At 43.0% G+C, this 21,393-nt stretch overlaps 1 protein-coding gene across 1 annotated transcript in view; it reads left to right on the forward strand.

Annotated features, from left to right (window-relative positions):
- Positions 1-12,346: 12,346 nt before the first annotated feature.
- Positions 12,347-21,393, forward strand: part of LOC128299257 (basement membrane-specific heparan sulfate proteoglycan core protein) — a 99,097-nt gene continuing 90,050 nt past the window's right edge. The window contains exons 1-2 of the mRNA XM_053035161.1: positions 12,347-12,422; positions 13,998-14,228. Of these exons, the coding sequence (XP_052891121.1) occupies positions 14,127-14,228 (102 nt within the window). The 5' untranslated portion in view covers positions 12,347-12,422; positions 13,998-14,126. The remainder of the gene's footprint in view (positions 12,423-13,997; positions 14,229-21,393) is intronic.

Below are 21,393 nucleotides of genomic sequence, written 5' to 3' on the forward strand. Positions count from 1 at the left end.
CACAGTGTTAATCAACATAAACGCTGCTCGGTTTTTGTAAAGTTAAAATCTCAAATACATGGGCACAGCGCCGACATGACCGACCGCATCGCCAATTCCCAACGGTTGGCAAAAGTTTCGTTAAAACATTTCCCACTGCTTCATTCCTGGTGGTGGTAAAACTTGTCAAGTGTAGTGAATGCGATGCGTACGATTGCTTTCTTCGCCGGTCTGGTCTCTCCGGCACGAACTATACTGTTTGAGCGGCATTTTCGATAAACAGCCCATCCCGCCCGAATTGATTGCGCAAATAAACAGATCAGCGGGTTTTCTTCAAACTTTCTAGACTATCCAGCACGCCGTTTATCGGTTCCAGCGTTTCGGTGGCCAATCCATACAGCTACCGTTACCGCTAGATGGATAACTCAATAAATTTTCCAAGGCCCGTTTCTCGAACACTGTGCGGATGTGGGGTTTCATGATCATGTCGACGTTGGCTGTATTTCGCTGTAGAATCCCTCGAAGATGGACGTTTTGGGTGTATTTGGGATGAAACTCGATTAAAACGGGATCGGCTTATGCTTCTCATCCAACCGGGTGAGTACTGCGGTTCGGGTAAACATAAAGCGTGAACACGGTTTACATTGAATTGACTTTTATGAAAAGTGTGATGGTTTGCAGATTTAGCAACCTTTGCCCACAAGTTAGTGCCGATGCATCATAACCTTTTAATTGCATTTTAATTGAAGTATGTATTTCAAACAAATTCGGTTCATTTTTATTCATTCCACGCTGGCAGCTTTTACAGCCTGTACGAAATGGTGTAATTAAAATTCCGTAACAGAACAGAAATGTGCATAAAAACCTCGTAGCGCACGGACGCTTCAAAAAACGAGAACACCACGTGTCCCAAAGTGCGAGATGAAAGGGAGTACTTTATGGTGCCGCAGTACGTTAACGCGCTTTAAGCGATCCGGATGAATAACGGACTCACCGCAAACGGCACGTTCCGTTCGCGTTCAATAGCGGAAGCAATGAATGCAATTTATTGCATTACCACCGTAAACAAATAAAGCGAAGAGCGAGTCACAGTGTGGACAGTGTTTTGCTTCGTTATGGTATCGATTGGTTTTTTATTGCTTCCCAAAGGTGTAAAGCTGAACACCAAGCATTTGTTGACCCATTACATGATTACTGTGCTACCGGTACAGAAGGGCTACTTGCGCTTCAACACACTTTGACCTATTATGTTTCCTCTTTAGGCACTATAAGCTTCATTTTCTGTCAAGTCAACGACAATGGGATTTAACCATAATTTACTCAAATTGGAGAGAACTACTGTCTGTCTATCTCGTTTCTTCTCTAATTAGAAACATAATATGATTTTGTAACAATAAAATAATTTATCAAAATATTCCACACAACTGCTAACGCATTTTGCTTTGCACAGTCAGTCCTGAACAGTCCTGAACGGTGCGCGTGAAAAGATCTCATAAAAAAGAACATGTTTGTGGCAGTATACGGATCCAGTGTCTCGTTATGTTACGAACCGTTCCAAGAATACACCCAACATTGAATCTTTTTATAAATGTGTTTTGACGATGTTAAAAGTTTGCATCATCACTTCAAACGAGTGATTGGAATTTGATTTTAAATCACCATTTTATTTTGCTTTTTTTTAAAGTCTGTGATATGATATAATATCATATGACTTTTATATTTGAAATTAATAAGTAAGGGGAAATAGCATTTTCTTCCGCACTACGTCACCCAATTCCTCAGCCCTTTAATATGAGTGCTGAAATCAACTAAATTTTCTATCAAGTCCGAGCAAACAAATAAGAAACAGAACAGAATGTTATTGTGTGTAAATTTAATATATCATGATGGTTATTATACTATAATTTAAAAAAAAACTCCACTATAAATTGGCACAACAAAACGAAAAATATGTTTCAAGACTCGTTTTCAAGTTTGTTTCAACAGCTTAGAAAGATACGCGGTGTAACAAAATAAGCCCCGGTTCTGCTAACCCTTGCCATAATTTGATCTTATTTTTAGTCATTACGATAACAATAGACAAAAACTGCGAACCACAAAAGATCATCCCACGGAATCGTTCTTATCGAAACTTTTTTTTATATTCCTCCCTCCCCATTGAACCCTTCGCTAATGCAATTTAATCGAGCGAATTTGTTGATCCCGATACCGTGCCCTGCAGCGAATAATGGTTTCGCCAAATTCGTTTCAAAGAAGGATTTTGTTTTGCCTATTTTGCTGTGCGCGCACCCAATACTAGAAGCAGAAAAGCGTTCAAAAGTTTAGGAAATGCTCACTCGTTCGACAGGGAAGGAAGGAGGTGGAGCTGTAGCATTGAGGAGCTAACGGAGTGAATCATCATTGCCCAAAAAAAAATCTTCCTGTATGTTCGGTTAGCGGGATGTTTTTTTTTTGTTGCTACCAGAGGATAATCCTATTCGATTCGTAAAGTAATCAATATAGATTGTGATTGATGAGAAAAAAAGAAACTACTTCGTGCAGAACGTCATCGCGGTCATGGATGAATGTGCCGGGTTGAAGTTCTGGAAAGTTGATTGTGTTAACATATACTGAGAATGCTTTCTGTACTATCCGTCGTACGAATGCCGCTTCCAACATGTGGTATCTGTAGGCAATGTGCTCCAAGAAGAACAGAAAGAGCTTATGAAAACATGCCCAATCTCATGTGCTTCACAATACTTTAGAACAATATTTGTCTTGAAGCAAAGGAATTGTTGGAAAATGGAAAATATTATCTAAAACACTGTATAAACTAGCAAGGAGACAATATTACCTCAGAAGGTTGAAGCCTATTTATAAGATGGAATAAAAGGTTATGCCTTTCAGATAGACTACAAACAGTCGTTGACTACAAAATGTCAACAGCAATAAATATAACAATCACAATTGTTAGTACCTGCTGCGAAGCCAATTTAAAATACGTCTGCACAAAAAAAAAATCCCCCAGGTGGTACAGAACAGTTCCGGTCAGGGATAAGGTGGTAATAATGATCAACCGACCGTTACCAACCGAACGTAACAGGTTAACAATTAAAGATTAATGAGGGCCATAAAAGAAGCGGTACAGCATTGTTACCCGCCCGATAATGATTCCGACCGAGGATCTTCGTGCCGGAAATGGAGACGCCTGGTTCCTCACCCGTTACGGTCAACCGAACAATGGGACTAAGGAATGGTAAAACGTTGGTGATGATGATGATGATGATGTTGGTGATGATGATGGGAACATGATAACCGTACGCGAAAGAATGGACGAATTACATAACAACCGTTGGGCACACCGTCGGAACAAGAAAGCGTAACCCCGCTTCCGACACCCTTCAAACCGACCCGGTGTACAAATGATTTGCTTTCTGTACGATTTTAGGTGCGTCCACACAAATTGTAACCACTCATATTCACACTCCCCGCACAGGGGACACACGAGAAAACCACGTCGCTTCCGATCCCATCATCATCATCATCGTTGCCGCTCCGGCACACCTTCGACCATCGGAGAAAACATCCCGCAAATGGTTCCGGATTTCGAAGTGCTTACTCCGGTCCTTACGGGCGCGTCTGGTTTTGGCCATCATTACGTGGTAAGGTCCAGCGAGTGTCCACTAAAAACCCCGGGCTGCTATATAATTTAACCGAATGGATGCTGATTGTCGGGTGAGACTACTTCTTTTACCACGCGGGATTCAATTTCACATCCAAAAGGTGAATCCAAAAGGTACTGTAACATTTCCTTATCGTTTGACGTTTTGTGGAGCATTTTTGGCAAACAAATTTGAACAAAAGCCTAACCGACTAAGACGTATCGGGAAAGCATCTTTCGTGATGGAATGGAAAAAAGGAAATGCGAAAATAAAAAAAATATGATAGTGTATTTTCGTTCAATGCTCGAACAGCCGATTCGAACATCTGCGATAGCGGAATTCCAACCAACCTACCGGCGCGCTGGTCGCATGATTATGACATATACACTTGAACAGTTGTGTCATTTGCATTCAACCGCCGACTACAATGGTCCTTGAAGGATGGATCCTTTTCTTCGAGCATGTTTTTCATTTAATAATCTCCTTTTTATATTTACCGTTCGCTGATGGGACGCTGGTGCAGAAACTTCGTTTCCCTATCCCTTTGGCTACGCCACGCTACCCCCCAAACACACACTATGCGTTGGAAAATCACTCACTTGCGGCGCGTTCTATCTTCCTGTCCTGTACGGCCCGCGGCCAAACCGACTTTTATTCAACCGTCAGTGCGCGGCCGGGGACGCAGAGATTTCGGCCCAATGGGTGGGTGTGAAGGGGCGGTGGAGAAATTTGTTTCATGCTTCTGTAACATCATAATGTGCGCCGTGCTGTATCCCTACCCGTGTAAGCCGGCTGCTGGATGGTCGGGAAAAGCAGAACAAAACGGGCCCGAAAGTGATGGTGCAGAATATGGCCGGGGCCGGGTCGGATTCAGGTTCGGTTCGGTTTGGTAGTGGAGTGTAGCTTTTCTTTTCCTTATATTGCGTGTTTGAAGTGTTTCTTGAACTGACCTTTCCTCGAACGGGCGCCGGCGATTGCAGTGGTACGGGGAGAATAGGTCCTCATCCACTATTTTCCGTCGGTGCGTCCCGGTTTTTTTTTTCTCCTTCGCTTCGGGTTCAACCATCACCGACAGCAGGGTAGCTGGAAATCTTTTGGCTTTTAACAATGGGCAGTACTTGCCCGAAGGCAGTAGACGATGCTGTTGCTAGTGCGGAATGGAACTCGCGCGAAAACTTTCCTCCAGAAGGAGGGAGCGAGAAACTAAGTGTAACCGAGGGGTAATGCTTGTACCAGCGAGATAGAGAGAAAAGGAGCAAGCAAGAGAGCAATACAGACAGCTATATTGGAAAAGTTTTGGACCGTGTCAATAGTGGGAAAGGACACCGTGGTACGCACGTTGCACGAGACCCTTTGCTACCATTGTGAACTTGTTACGCCGATGTTGAGCACGGGTGCTTGAGATGTACGTGGCGTGCCAAGGTAATTTGATACCGGGGTTGTATCGCGTGATTCAAAAACACCGGACGGACGGACTGCAGGACCGGGATTTGGCCACACTTCGCTCTAAAGATCCAAGCAATAGTAACTGATGGAAAGTGTGCACAACTTGCACAACCAGGTAACTTCACTAAGCTTGATCGATCTTTCGCGTGTCGTAACGCTGACATATCCGCTCGGTTAACGAATGCTTTCGCTCTTACATGCATGGGGACACGTTACAAAGGGTCGCGCCGCCACGTAATGGCAAATCAATGACGAGGTAAATAATTTTGCGCGTCCCGGCTGCGCCAAACCGACCACGTGTCTACGCTACCCGCTACAGCATCCGTTGCGGCGCGGGAGCACGGCCAGAAATAGCTTTCCCCCGGTGGGATAGAATGACGTGCGGCGGATAGTTGGCAAACAGTGTGGCGGGATGAAAAATGAAGCTTGTGTGAATGCTTAATTCTACTCGCTGTTGCCGAATGTGTCCCTGCAACCCGGGGAAACAATTGCCGAAGGTTTTCCTTTTTGGGCCTGTTTCCTTCATCCCGCCCGGCACAGCGTAATGGGCCGGTAGGTATTGTGGACGGTGTGCGGTTTCACTACGGCCAGAGAATGGAGTCGTTCATCAATTATTAAAATCAATTTGATATAAGGCACATAATGACAGCTTTTACTACGGTGCGCTATTACGGTGCGCTCGTGGACACGGTGAATGGATGCTTTTCTTTAGGTTCACCCAACCGTGAACGTGAGAGCACACTTCGAGCGCTGCTGCAACCATTTTTCCTGTGGGTGTTTGGATTTCACTGAGTTCAGTTAGTCTGCGAACAATAAGATTTGGGTGGCGCGGTTGAATGATAAAATGTTCTACGGCGCGGTAAATCGGTCTCGGTCCGCTCGGTACTGGCCGATGGGAAAGGAAAGCTTATGTCCTTTTGATGATGTAAAAATCATTCCACGCCAGCTAGGGTGAGCGTACGAATATGTTGCATGGCGGATGTAAGCTGCGGTGCTATTGGCTGGCAACGGTCTTGCAATTATGCCGTCATTGCCGGTGAGGTAACTGATCGTAGAGCGGATTTGTTATTTAACGACAAAGTTAGTGAAAAAGTATTGCTTATGGCCAACCACGTGTACTATATTTGTGACATTTGTGCATTACTATAAATTTAGATTAAAACCTGGGACTACATATTTGATTAAAGATTCGAACATAAACTGTATTTCAATACAAAATATCTTAGGCTAAAAATGTACACTTAATAATTCTTCACTTATGTCTACATCGGGATTTTGACTTACTTCATGTATGTAATTAACGAAGTGTTTGAAACCCGCTCCTTTCTTTGTAGTATCAGGGAAATCTTAGTCGTTCTAGCTTTGTGGTTTTAGGCTACTTAATTGTTTAGTTAACTTAAAAAAAGTCACAGTTTTGTTTTGTCGTGAGACAGGTTGTGTACATGTGTTCTAACGTGTCTATTCCATCGCATCTTTCACATTTTTAAGAGTTTCTAAAGTTCATTTGTTCAAGTGTTTTGTTGTTGTGCACTTTTTCGTGCATTAAATAGGAGTACATGTTTTTCTGATTGGTTGTCATACTATTTGTCTGTAAATTTCTCGATATTTGCTTCCATTTTTTGGACAAATCTCGTTATTTCTGCCTTGATTTTGGTGATCTGTGAATTCAGTGGAGAAAAAATGCAGCTATATACCATTTCTTGGACATATTCTATGTGTTGCAAATAATGACCTTTTGAATTGAATTCAGAATGCTGTGGTTGTGGGGCCATACATGATACGTTATTTTTTTCACTGCCCATGAGCCGTATATAGTTTATGACTTCTAATATTTGTATATTGTATTGAGCCAGGATAATGAGATGTTGATGCAATTTGCTGTATGTCCTACATTTAATCTTTTACGTTTAGAAAAGCTTTAATTAGCTCCAGTTTCCTCTTCAAATTGGGTGATTAACTCTTTAATTCTATGAAGTGTGCTTGGGGAAGACTGGGGAGACTGAAATATCATCAGTATATACTGTGATGCAGTCATGCTTCTCCAGAGCATTTTTTTCCAATTTTCTTATTAGAGGATTTAGGTAGATCACGATCAAATAAGCATTGATATGGGATCCTCTTGTCTTACGAATCTTTGTATATGGCCTGGCCTGTAACTAAAACATTTGATGTTGCTTTGTCTCCTATTGTTTTTAGTATATGTATTATGTTTTTGTTTATTCCTATGTGGTTCCTTGTCTTGTATAGGAAATTTCGATTTGTTCTTTCTTTTTTTTTGGGTTTATAACACACTGTTGATTCCTAATTTCATCACCACCTTGTAAATGTGGTGCTATCCAAATGTGATGATAACTTATCGCATTTGTGGAAAGTATTTAGAAGGATTTAATGATCAGTACCAATGATCAGAACGACAAAGTTATGAAATTTTTTACCCTGATGAGATCTGTTATAGTTCGAATTATATGTAACGATCCGATTGCTCCATATTGACAGTTGCAGAATGCAGTTGAATGTGAGACTGAGGTTTGACTTTTGACACTTACGCCGTTACTTCAGACATTCGCGAATTTTTAACGTCGCCACCACAGAAGGTTGATTGGGGAGGCGAAACTTGTTTAAGTCGGATAAATTAAATTATTAAACGACTACACCAAAGGCATTAATTGTTGCTAGATAGATTGTCTCATAAATCCTGCAAAATAGTTTTTGGTCTCCCGAATGGGTAAAAATGGAACTTACAGATAAACATCGTTAGATCTTTAGAAGAACTAAAACATTACGTACTGTTGGATTAAGAACCATAGCACAATTGCTAGCCATTGAGACCTTAAATCACGTTTCTAGCAACGGTAGAAAAGAAACTTAAACTCTAGATTCGTTATTTAAAATATGTTGACTGTCAAAACCTAATTTGAAAAATTCTCACGTAGGTTGCATTTTACAGAACAAATATCCATAAATATATGTACTCTCTTTACTAAATCTCTCATATATTATTGATAAATTCTAATAACTCTAGGTATGTGTTGCTATTTCAAATCATTTCATATCTATATCTGATTACATCCCTTGTATGAAACGATAATTAGGTACGGATAAGTTGGTCGATTCAAAGTTTTGGGAGTTATAATTTACTGTAGACATTTATAACCTGGACAAACATTTGATGGGATGTTTAATGAAGGCGTAACCTTTTCCAAGTTAAAATAAGCATGAATAAACGATTCCTAATGACTTTCCATCAACTGTGACGAAACTGTTTGTGAATGTTTCACTACTCTCGGATACCGAGGAAGCAATAGTTAAGCTTGCTTAGCAACTTTTACTTCCCCTACACGGTACACACCGGTGGCAACAAGTTTGTGTGGCAGGATATGTGCCTACCGCCCGTTTCTAACTGCATGGCCCGACAATTCCAAAATTTATTCGAAATCTTTCCAACGAAAACGATGGTAACACGTGAGCAAATGTTAAGCTACCAGAGAAAGGGAATAGATTGCAGCGTGGATACCGAGTGCCTTTCGAGTGGTAATTTTATTCCCCATCCTTCGGTTTTGCAATCAGTGTAATTGGAAAGTGCCACGAGGCGTGAGTTTCGCAATAATTAACATTTTTTGCACATGATCGATCAGCGTGACATGTGGCTAATCGTCAGTTACACGCGTGCCGATAAGGATAAGACCGACGTCGTTGGCGGGGTACGGAAACTGTGGGGACACTGTGTCATTTTAAAACAAACACTGACCAATCGTTCGATCGGTGGAGGATGTGATTGAGATGTTTTCATCGCTACAATTTCCACCTCGACGAGCTGTCATTTATCCATTCCAATTTGAGGACCTTTAGGAAATACCGGGAGGTCCTCACTGCAACGCTGCAAGCAAGTTGGCAACCCGGCATGAAGCTATTTTGGTGTATGTATAGCACAGCGGTGTGTGCAAACGTTTTCTTTGCATTTTTACGAGCGGCAACTTTTCGCCATCCAAAAGCACTACGTGCTTTTCGCAAACCGGTGGTGGTTTTGGGTTGTTTGGAACATCGCCAGTAAAGACGGGTGGGCCTCCCCGAACCAGCTCGACGGAGGCTAACGGTCTAATAAATGTGTACACGAAAGCTGTATCGGCATGCGTCGGTGTACTGACGCGGCCTGTTGCTGACATGCTTCGAATTGTTTTATGGTCATTTAATTTGCCATTATAGCTGGAATGGCAGGCGAGAGTTTCCGATGGAATTACACGCTTTTTTTCCCCCTGCTAGCTAGCATACTTGGCTAGCATGTGCGTTACACAAGCACTAGCGGGAGACGCTGTGGTATGTGGTATTTAAAGAAACAGGACGGGGGAAAAAAACATGTTACAGTAAATCACAGCAGGTGGTTTGATAGCTTACCAAATCGAACAAAAAAGGGGCAAGAAATTCATATTACGCCGCGATAAAGAAAACACATTTCGGAACTGTCAATAATGCAGGAAGCAAGCGGGCAACCTTCAAGTTGCGAATTATGGCAAACAAACTTCGTACAAACATTCCCAATGTATACCGGAGTTTAGAAACAAAAAGTTGACGAACTAATTCATACCTATTTTCATTAAACTAGATAAACTTCTTTGAATAAACCATTTTGACGATGCATTAACTGTAACTGGTGTTTGACTGTTTTAGAGCTTGATTTAGGCATAAAAATAGTTAAACCCAGGAACGGAACATTTTCTCTGCCAGTGAAAACACATCTTACAGCTTGAAATGGAATAGTAACTGAGTTTACAGACGAATGGCAAACAGTTGCAATGTGACGAACGCAGACGTGTTAACCATTCTGGGCGCTCTTCTATCCATTTCCGTTCTGTATTGCTGTAGACCCCTACGGGAAGGTTTAACCATACCTATCACCAACACCCGGCCACAGTCGTGCCGGTCGTCAGGCAGTCACGTGTAATGCGTAGTAGAAGGTAACCGTACAAGAGACAAAGCGACAAAATTCTACCCAACTTTCCATCCTTCGGTACCGTCACGTGCCATCTGAGAGCACCCAAACTTTCAACTGGCAGTATGCGAGAACTTCTCTGCCGACCAGTGCTCCAATTCTCTCCCTTTGCCTCACACAAACAAGACGGCTTCCGGTTCAGGAACCATTCGCATAATGCGACCGGAACTGCAACTGAAGATGGAGTGGAGAAAACAAAACGGTATGTAACGTGCATGTGATAGGTACGGTAGGGAACCCGGGACTGTCAATCGGTGCAAGGTGACCAGATACTCACGCGAGCCATGGGCATAATGCTCCATTGAAAATGTATGTTCGGTAGCAGTACCTCTGCTACGGCAGTGGTTTACATTTTTCGAGGTGGCGTACGACATTTTCTACGACAAAACGGGCCTTGCAGGGATTCGTAGAGCGTGAGTTTGGTAAGTTATTGTTTTTTTTTGCGCCCCATCTGCGTTCGGGGAGAAGCCCTCCGATGGAAAGAAAAATGACGGTTTGAAAAGTTTTCAGTTTATTGCACGAGAATTTCGAAGACAAGAAGGCATACCGTGGGGACTTTTCTACTGAATAATCGCATAATACGCGCAATCGCCAGGAATTTACGCAGTAGGAATGGGTAATGTTTAAAAAAAAACACCGTAACGAGGATAATTGATAAACAAATTCAATAACACATTTTTGCATACGAACTCAAACTTCAGTTTAATCTTGTCGCTTAACTGTACAGTTTGATTAATTTTTCCATATTAATTGGAACTGTTCTACTTATTGTTAGTCGCTGATGGTCTTGATTTTTGCTATCACCAGGACAATAGATGATTCTGCTTACGAATTGACTCTTTTCTCAAATCTTACCGCGTCTGTTAGTTTTAACAGGTCCGTTAACCAAACCCTGCAATACCTATGATGTCACCGGTCTGACCGGTCACCCTTACTATTTGCTGGCGGTTATGGAGAATAGTCTCAAAGTCGTCACAAAAAGCCCTAGCAATTACCTGACGAGCTGTATTTTCGAATGTGTTTTATCATGTCGAAAATGATCATAGCACACAATCGGCCGGCAGTGATCTTTGATATGATGCGAAATCTTATCCATTGCTCCATTAACAATTGAAAATTCATGTAAATAAAATAAATAGGTCATGACGACAATGCCATTTCGAAAAATTGCAAGCGGATTTGCGTATTGCTTATATATTGAAATAATTTTAATAATTTCAACCCAAAGGTATACTAAATTCAATGAATTTTCATTTGATCAAAATAAACAGCGCCAACTGTTCAAAAACCGTTACAATTTGAAACGCCATTGAAGTCAGTGCCGCCATCTACACGGTGAATGAACTCTCTAAGACAATGAAAGCTTGTGTTCTGACGAAGTAAAATTCCAAGCGAAACAAAATGCTGTTTTACTAGCTCTTATCGATTAATATTCTGTTGGTGAGGTAAAATTGTATTGACTTTATTCGCATAAACATAAGCAGACGACAAAAGTTGATTAGTAAAAGCGATTGAAAGTGTTTTTAATCTGGTCATATTTTGATTTTTCACACATTTGATGTTTGAAATTCAACTTATTTATATATTAAAAGATCAGCAATCACGTAAGTTCAGAATCAACCCATCCACGTGCGATAACAACAACCGTCGGCGAAATCAACCGATGGTGGCGAAAAGCGTCTCCATTTTTGTTTCAAACGAGCTTTCGCATGGGGCCCCCACCGGAATGAACGAAGCTGCGAATGAACACAATGCAAGCAAACAGCTGGTGTAGCATACAACCGGCATATTAGCCGGCAGAAATGAATGACTACTGGAGAAACGCCACACCACGTGGAGAGGTGCCAAAGACACGAGTCCGCGCATTAGCGTGTCGCACGGAGTGTTATCACCTGGTCTCGGTTTTACTCCGTGCAGGGGTTTCGGGATTTATCTCAGAACTCCACCTTCTCGCCGGCTTGGGGCCGGCCACGTGTGGACCAATCATCGGGGAGGCCAGCGATTTGCTGACTTCCGTCGTGGAGCAAACGCAAAACCCCGTGAGATGAGCGGTGAACGGTGAGCGTGGCGAAGATGAGCCTGGGCATTCGTCCATTTCGGATTTGCGTTCATCCGCGCGGCCGGCCATGGATAAAACTCTCGAAGCAGTGGTCTCGAGGTCACGCCGTGCTTAGTGACGTGATCAACGGCAATGGTTCATTTTTCGTTCGTCTGACAGACGGTCGGTACGCAAGGTTTTCGGCTCGCGCACCCGACGGTTGCGTATCGCGGCTCAGTTCGTGGCCGCGGCTCAGCCAGTGTGGTTCGGCATTTCGGCAAGTGCTTTCCTTCTTCCGATTCCCGCACACTATCTGTTCCCGTTGCTTTTGGTGCGTTGTGTTGGGGTTCCCCCCTCTCCCCCCTCGGATCGTGTCCGATTCCCGGCCGTTCGCCCAAGTGTAGACTTTAGGTTAAAGAAGTCGGCGCGTCTGGCTCTGCACGGGTGTGAGTGTACGCGCGCGCGTACGTTTGGTTGTGCGTGCGCGAGAGTGTATTTTTAATAGATCGGTGCGGGGCATGCTGTTGAAGCACGAAGAACCACGACGGGTGTGTGTGCGGGTGTATCAACCGCGGTGTTACTGCCAGTCTGCACCAGTGTCCAATTCCTGTCCCGAACCCTTCTTTCGGCCGACTTCTTTCCCTTCTGTCCGTACTGGCTGGACTGATGTGTTCCCGTGGCTGTGGCACCGGCTTCGACGCACTCGTCAGCAGAAACAGGGACGTCGGAATCTGACAGTTCCGACGGCGCAGATCATGTTCGCTGGCGGAAGGTGTTGAATTGTCAGCATGTTGCACCAGGAACCATGCAGTACGAAAGATCACACATGTTAGGGTGACCGACGATCGTGCCCAGAGGGGTTTTATCGCCAATTGAAAAGTTGAACTTTTCTCGATCACGGTCGCTTGACGTCACGTTCGGATCGGAATACCTAAGGACGTATAGTGTCAATCCTATCTTCCGTATGGTTACTCTTGACAACTCGCTACAGGAAGGGAGCACAATGCAAACGAAACAGTGAAACGTGATGTAGTCCAAAATTAGATGACAACAGATGCATGATTCTACTTACCACTATCTCTCTCTCTCTCTCCCTCTATTTGTCCTATGTGCATGAGTGTTTATAAATATAAAGAAGTGTATGTGTGTGCGTGTGTGTGTGCTTGTGTTTGTGTGGGTATGTGAACATTTTCATTCAACCCCTCTTGGAAGCCGGTAATAATGAAAAAGCGCTATCGAGCTGGTAACCGCGCTGAATCAAAATCAATTCGAATGCCTACTCCCCTTCTTATCGCATAGATCGAACGTACACGGGGCCGGATCTCATCTTCCCCTATTGGTAAGAAGACGGAGAACAAAAAAACCACACCGGGGCCATAGTTTCGAACAGTTGTGATCGAATACCGGGCACGAAAGCGAAGAGACCACACTGCTGGCGCGATAAAAAAGATGTGGTGCTGTGTAGGCCGTGGCTCTATCGCGCCCGCTATCGTCATCATCTAGTTTGTGTTGCATTGTTTGAGCTATTGCTAATATTTACCTTATGGTTTGGGGCCTTTTTTTTCCTCTGGCACAGACCACCTTTGCGTCTGAATCGTTCCTGTGATCTTTCGTGACGCAACTATTTTTCTTACGCTGTGCTTCGGTGAGGATTGAAGTTCGTGTTAGGGATGCAACTAGAAATCTTAGAGTAGAGTCCAGAGTTTGAGTATTGTTGGATTATATTTGGATCAGTGATAAGGAAAAGATATTTCTAGGAAACTATCATCTACCATGTGTGAAATGTTTTACTGTGTAATATGTTGATATTTATGATTCTATAATTAGACTTTATAAATTTGAATATGGAATGTTCCTCATCAGCTATATAGATTAAGAGGGGTTTCTATTGCACTTTCGGATTTAGTGACAGTGTTGTGTTGGTGCGTTAAGCAGGACAACTTTAGTGTTTAACTTCCCGTAAACCATCCTCACCGGATCCTCCCGTTCCCGGAGCTGACACATCAGCGGAAGTGATCGCATCGCCGCCTCGGCAATGGCGGCCGTAAGGTGCAGGGTAGCGGCATTGCTGCTGTTACTTCTAGCCGCCATCGGAACGAATGCAGCCGGGCAACAGCCAGCCATCGTGGAAAGTGAGGTAAGCGAGTGTGGAGACCACACCGGGGGTATGGGTGTACGCACTGTGCGTGTCGCGACACACCGGTAGAACAAACAATGTACCGAGTGCTGACAAACGAAGGCAACTTGCTCGAGAGTTGAAGTGGGTCGCCCTGCAGACGATGTGTGTGCGAGTGTGGGCCAAGTGTCCATCGAAATGCATGCTGGCGTCGGATTTGGAGGACTACTTTTCGCCGTCAATTGTGTGCTATCAGTTCTTCCTACATTCCACTTGTACACCTTGAACGCCTGCCACTGGATGCACTGAGTAGAATAAGAATCTTTGTGCAAGGGAGAAAAAAAGGTTATCAGGAACTTCGTACCGCACCTGTTGCTGGTGTTGCTCCACGTGTCGCTGCCCACAGCGCAAGTTATATCGGGCTCAAGTAGCTTAACCCGGGAGCAGCATTGCTCTGCCACAATGTATCCGGCAACGCACTCCACTCGCGATCGTTCACGGTGTGGTGATCCAATTTGCTGACCCTCCGACCATCCGCCGCTACCACCCCTAAACCCCCAACGTGCATGAGTCTCACGATCTTGATTAAAAAAATACCACCGATTGTCCACCGAAGCACTGCTGACGACGAGGTTCTTGATAAGAGTGTTTGAAGCGCTTGCGTTGGTGCATATTTTTGTGCATGATGTAACTCAAAGACGCGAGGCGCATCACCGTATCGCACACCGAACGGTCACGATAAGAAGGCAGTGCTGTAGTTGAAGATAAAGCAAACGGGCGGGAGTTTCCAAAAGGTTGGACCGTGTTTGCTGTGCCGCAAGCTTAGACGAACTCGAGCATGCTAAGATGGGCTTATTGAAGTTTTGCGCACGGTGCGGTATGCGGTTTAAACATTCCACGCGTGAGGGGTTTTGGTGCATTCATCCGGATTACACATGCAATGCATTGTATTTTAGTTTTATCTTAGGATTTGCAATTTTTCCATTTCGGTCGTACTGTTTGATAAGTGTGACAATTATTTTGACAGTTTCTTCCGATCCGATCATACGAAGAATGTTTGAAAATAACTGCTAAAGTAGGTATTTTTTGAAGCTTTGGAATTCGTTAAGGCCCTTCGAGACATCTCTGCCGAAGTCAATCAACTTTTGATCCTATAGCTTGCGAAGAACCTTGCTGTAGCAAAATATTCTACATGCATGATGAATGCGATGCATCATTCTATACGTATGATCTTATGCATTTTGGAACGTATTTCGTTGCGATATTTCATAACGAAATTTTTTTTACTGCACCAATGGATACTTCAAGAACTCCTCTTTAAGAGACCTTCGCTTTGATGCCACTTTCGCTAAGCGTAAATCATCATGGGTTACTTCGTTTTGTGGTCGATTATATTTTGCTAACAAAAAAACCCCCCCTCGTACAGTTCGCGAAGAGTCAGAGAACCTGTTTTCAATTAACACTCCGCCCGGGCGAAGCCGATCTTGGACTCGGTTTTGCTCCAGACAGACGCGCCTTCCCATTAGGATACACTACCTATGTATTTGTGGCTTCCTTCACCATGTAAGGGAGACCCATGCCAGCACAACTAAAATAAAAAACCCTTTTTTGCGGTAGAGAGAAATTGTGGTATTGTGGTTGGAGGAACAGAATTCGAGATGTTTCAAGGATAAGATTTCTTCTGCTGAGGCCCGAGGTCATCGCATCCAGCACACATGGAAGATCTCGACCACCGTTGTTGCCTTTCCTTCATCGGATCGTAACTATTTTCGTACCGAATGCTGCTATTTGCATGAGATAGACTGCAAGATCAATCTTAGTCACGAGACTGCGTAGCGGTAGAAACAGAGCATTAGATACACACGTCGATTGGTGGTTATTTCTTTGGGACTGTTATGATTCGTACCCGGTTCGGAACACGTAGGTGGAAAGCAAGAAGCTACTCGATACAGTTTATCGGCCCCGCAAGATGGACCGGTGATGGAACCGTGTGGGACTGACCAAGATAGGTGCACAGGGAAGTTCCTTATTTGGTGCGTTTCGCAGAGGTCTCCTCTTCGGCGCGATTGAATGAAGGCGAAACTCGAGCAACTGCGTGCTTGGTGGATAAGGTCGGCAGACAAAACCCACAAAACAAAAAATACGCTAACCGGTCATTTTATGTGCCGTATATGGGCATGGCGCATAGGACCAAAAGTGGTGCCGTAGACTGCCGTGCTAGGGCTTTGGTGGCATTGCCGAGGGCGATCGTGAGTTCCAGCGCTCGTGCTGCTCGCACTCGTCATGGGCTTGTGAGTTTCTTCGCTTTTTTCCCCCCTGTTGGCATTGGCCTTTCGGAATTGATACGGTACCGGTGTCTTTCATTTCGTACCGCAGCCGATTGCTTAATTATCATATTATTGCCGCCGCCGCCACCGCTGCCGGTGGGACAATCGTACGCGGTTAAGCTTCTTGATAAGTTACGACGTACGGAGGTGACAGGGTCAGGGGACTGGATTCCAATCAATTTGTTCGTTTTTTCACACACACACAAAAAGTGACAGTTTTTCACGCCTTCCATTCATTGGTGAACAGGCAGGGGTCGTGTATTACATCGTGACACTATGGTATAGTTCTAAGAATGCACTCCTCCTGCTCGATACCCCTATCTAATACACTTGAAAGTGAAACATTTGGACTGATGTCACCGTTTTTTTTCTGGATCATTGTTGTAGCTTGCTGATTCAATCGAAATGACGCCATGTTTTGATAGCACATGTTGAAGTTATGTCATCGCCAAGTGTCCAAGTGTATGAGAAGTTGATGTATGAGGGCGGAAATGGATAACAGTTTGTAAGCTTTCTGAGAAGACTACGGCAGGCTAAGATGTGATTGTTATTAAACATTGCAGACATCAGTCATTTTAATTGCAATGATCCGTCACACAACTTTTTGTGGTAATTACCCTAAATTCACCAAAATTTATGGTGATTATCACACATTATTTAAACGGATTTTTTATTTATTATTGGAATTGATATAAACAATTATTATTAACTTAAACAAATGTTAGAAATTGTTTCTTTTTTTGCAAAAAATCTTGAAAAGCTGAATCTTTTATCGATCTACCAGACACGCGTGAGTTATTTTTTAAATTATGTTGTAAGTTCTGGAGAAGAAAAACTAAAATAAATAAAATTAGCTGCAAATGATCAAAACATTCATTTAAAAACAATCCGATACTTCATGATACACCTAGCTGTTGCGCTACCGTAGCCACATTGTAGATGTTATCCTAGGCTGGGGGTGATGATTAATTTAAACATCCATAAAACCCAACCAGATAAGTTTGAGCGTACAAGCCTGCCCAGCATGAATCACGGTAAGCTGTCGTTTAGTATCTCTTTTTTTTCCTGTTGGAGGAAGTTTGTTTTGATTTCTGTTGGTTTTTGGTAAAGGTTGCAGATTTAGTTTACTACTTGCTCCTGTCTCCAGCCGCATGCTCTCCTTTCCCTCCACTCAAACAAGCAGCAGTAAGCATCATAGGGAAGAGATTAGTGAAATTAGACGTATGCCGCGAACAATGTTAGCCACCGGTCGGCAGCTAAAAACGGACCAGCAATAATTAACATCTTTCACACTTTGATAATTTATGAAACTTCGTTGATCCGCTTTAGGAAGGTTGTTGCCACCGGCGTGTCCGGCAAGTGGCGATGTGGTGCGCTGGATTTTGGCTCCGGAAGAATGGTACGGTTGCGTTTAAGAATGGTGAACATTGTTGGCATTATGAGTATTTTCATGAAAAAAGAAGAATATTATATTACTAGCATCCGTCTGTTTTATGCTAACGTAGTACAACAGAAGTTTATTATTCATTAATCCATCTGATGTTTCAATTAATTTTACATTTAATTCCAAACACAGGTTTGCTTTTTATCTGATTGTTTGATTACAAGTGTAACAACAATATTTTAATATTTATATTCGTTCCGTATGTGGGTGTGGGTTTGCGATGCGTCGGAAGAGTGGTTCTATAAATTATTTCTTTTTAACACCATCGATGATGTCACTGCTTTTACATCCATAAGCATCCATAGGGAAAGGCCAGGAAAATTTATGGAACGCATTTCAAAACAAACTTCACCCACTGCCAAAATAGGCTGGAAGGTGCGATGATGCCATTGTCGTCCGTGGGTGGCATGTGATAGATTTGACCACTGGTTCGGCATTTCGAAGAAGTGTGGTTGTGGCTGAATGGTGATCCGTTTTGATAGAGCCAAGCATTCACTTGTCTGTGAATGAATGGTTTTTGTTTTCATTATTTTCACTACAAAAAAAGAGCACAATCCATTCATTCTGATGGAAATGATTTGATACATACGAGCAGCTTGTGAGGAATATGAATATAAATTTGAAAAAAAAATCATATTCACTTCGGCGTTTCTGCTCAACAGTTTGCCAAATTTCAGGTACATTCTGTCTCTCTTTTGAGGCTTTATGGTAGTTATAATTTTTAGCCAGGCTGATGAATAATTCAGCCCATAATTAGTTTTTTTATTCTGCGCCTAATTTTTCCTAATTTGCCTGCCTGTATTTTCACCTTCTCGCTCTCTGTCCCAACATTGCATTCGGGGAAGATACGCATTACGTACGTATTAAATTCCTTTGCTCGCCATCACAAGCCGGGAACGTACGCCATCAACTCTCTGCATGCGCCGGCTGTATTATGATGAATTTTTTTATAATCACTCCCAAATTACGCCACCCGTAGAATCGGTTCAGGCTGGCGGTAAGTTAGATGTTTTTCTCTCTCAAGTTTTCTTTTATGGTAGGTTATGTCTTATTTGCTCACCCATTTAGCCGGATTAGCCTCTTGCCGGATTCCTGTTTTACTGGACGGCTGTGTACGGCTGTTTTACCCAGCAGCCCCGGTGTTGAAATAGTCGGATCTTATTGGTGGCGTTGGTGGTGAATTTAGAACTTCAGCGGCCGTGAGATGTGTCGGGTTAGATTGCTGTTTCATTGCGGCACACAATTTGCGTTTTTGAATCTCTTGTTACCTTTGAAATGATGCGTAAAAAATGGCCGTCAGGATGGCGCTTGTTTTACGAGTTTAATTGTTTCTGCTGTCGGAACATTTTCTGTACGAGTTATCGCAAACGTAGAACAGATCTTGCATGCGCTACGTTGTCTCGGCGAACCGTCCAGCAAATCATGTGCAGTGAGAGTGAAAGAAGTTTTCAAATAATTAATGTTCTTACTCGCAGAGCTTCGAAAGGCGTTAAAAAAAGTTACAATTTTACGTTACAATGAATTTAATTTCGAATTCCGTCTAGAACCTTGCTATCCATCGCTCATTCGGCATCCGTTTTGATTACGGGATTAAATTCGAATTTATTACAACGGTGGATGCTCGTCGCCATAATCTTGCAGGCAAATCAACGATGAAAAGTAATGCGTTTTAAAGAACATTAGAATGGTGGTCCGTTCCTCCGAGCCCTGTAGTTTTTTGGATGCGCCATGTGGGGCATGTGAGGGTGTTCTAATTTATTTACAGCATAACAATAAATTAGACGACATCATTAGGCACGATTAAATTTCTCTGATTTTCACCCCTTTTTTAGGAGATCGTTTTTTTATTGACGCTGTTACTAGGCTGGGTAAAATTTATTACAATTTTTTTATTAAAGATATGATTAGCTATTCCCAATCGGTATGAATTAAATCAATTCATAAGCAACATTGTACGAAGAATCTTTTTGAAAGCCGTTTTAAACATCCCACTAAATACACTCGGTATACACAGAAGCCGCTAAATAAAACGTACCGAAAATTGATACGTCACTGTTTATAGAAGGAAACGGTTGATCCACCATTGTCGGGCCGATAGGATTTTGCGAACGATTTTATGCGCAAAAGAAACCAGTGCAGACAAAATAAGACGAGAATTGTTTACTTAACCGTGTGTATATGGCATGACCTGTATCTTTAAATTCACCGTAGACCACACGTAGCGAAGGATTAGTGTAGTGAGCGAGAGATATTTCTTGTGCCTGACGTCATCTTTATAAAAATTGAAAATGGTTTAGCTTGATCATCAATCTTTCGAGTTGGACTGTGGAGGTTTCATACCGATGAAGAAATAGATACCTGAGGCAATACATTTATTGAAAACAAAAAAAAGGAACAATTAAACTTGCTTTTTGACTTATTCTTTAATGATTTTTAATATAAGACAAAATAACATGACGGAAATGGCTTAGGCGATTTTCACTGATATATGAGACTTTTTTGACATAGCTAATGATAGTGGCAAAGCCGATAAATACATTTCATTTCCTTATTACTTCACTGTTACGAAATCGTCCGGCAGTCATGAGCGTGGGCACTCATAGCTGTTGGTTTAGCACTCTTCCAGTGCTTTGACAACTTTGTTTCCCATCTTCACTACGAGCATCATTAATCATGCCACGGGAGCATCGAGATGGGACCGAGCGCCTACAGCAGTTACTGTCAGATTGTTTTCTTAATAATTGCAGCTACCGCACTGGTGGCTTTAGGGTGATAGATGAACCGTTTTTTTTTTGTTATTGTTGTTTTGCGCCTTTTTTCCCTTAAGATGGATTAGTGAGGGAACCAATCGCTTCCATCGTAACCACCTCTTACTATCCCACGTAGGTGTGTATGTGAGTGTGTATGTTGCCGTGCCTGGATCTGTACGATGCTCCCCTTCTCGGATCATCTACCATGGGCATTGGAACATGCACAGCGATTTGTGTTTTGACGCAGCTCCAGCACCGAGGAGACCGAATAACAGGAAAAAGGTGCTTAGGTTAGGTGTCGGTGTGTCAGTCGGCCGTCGCACCGAAGACAGGCGGAATGAATCCCACCGATCACCTCCCCCTCCCACACCGTGTGGCATGTGGACCATATTTATGTCGGCAAGTTCTCGTCTTGCCGGGTGCTCCGTGGCGGTGAGAATCAATTAATTTTCTGGTTTCGGGCCGCTGATAAAGTAGATTATCGTGTGGAACGAACGTACTGAATCGATGGGTTTTGGATGGAAGCATCGCTGCATCAAGGGTCGACCATCGGTGCATCAGCCTTTCACAGCAAACAGGGTATCCACCAGTCAAACTGGCAGGTTTTGAGTCTCCCAACCGAGTATGCATCCTGCCACCAGTAACATGAGATCGTTTATAGATGA

This window comes from Anopheles moucheti, chromosome 2, assembly GCF_943734755.1.
Source record: "Anopheles moucheti chromosome 2, idAnoMoucSN_F20_07, whole genome shotgun sequence".
NCBI lineage: Eukaryota > Metazoa > Arthropoda > Insecta > Diptera > Culicidae > Anopheles > Anopheles moucheti.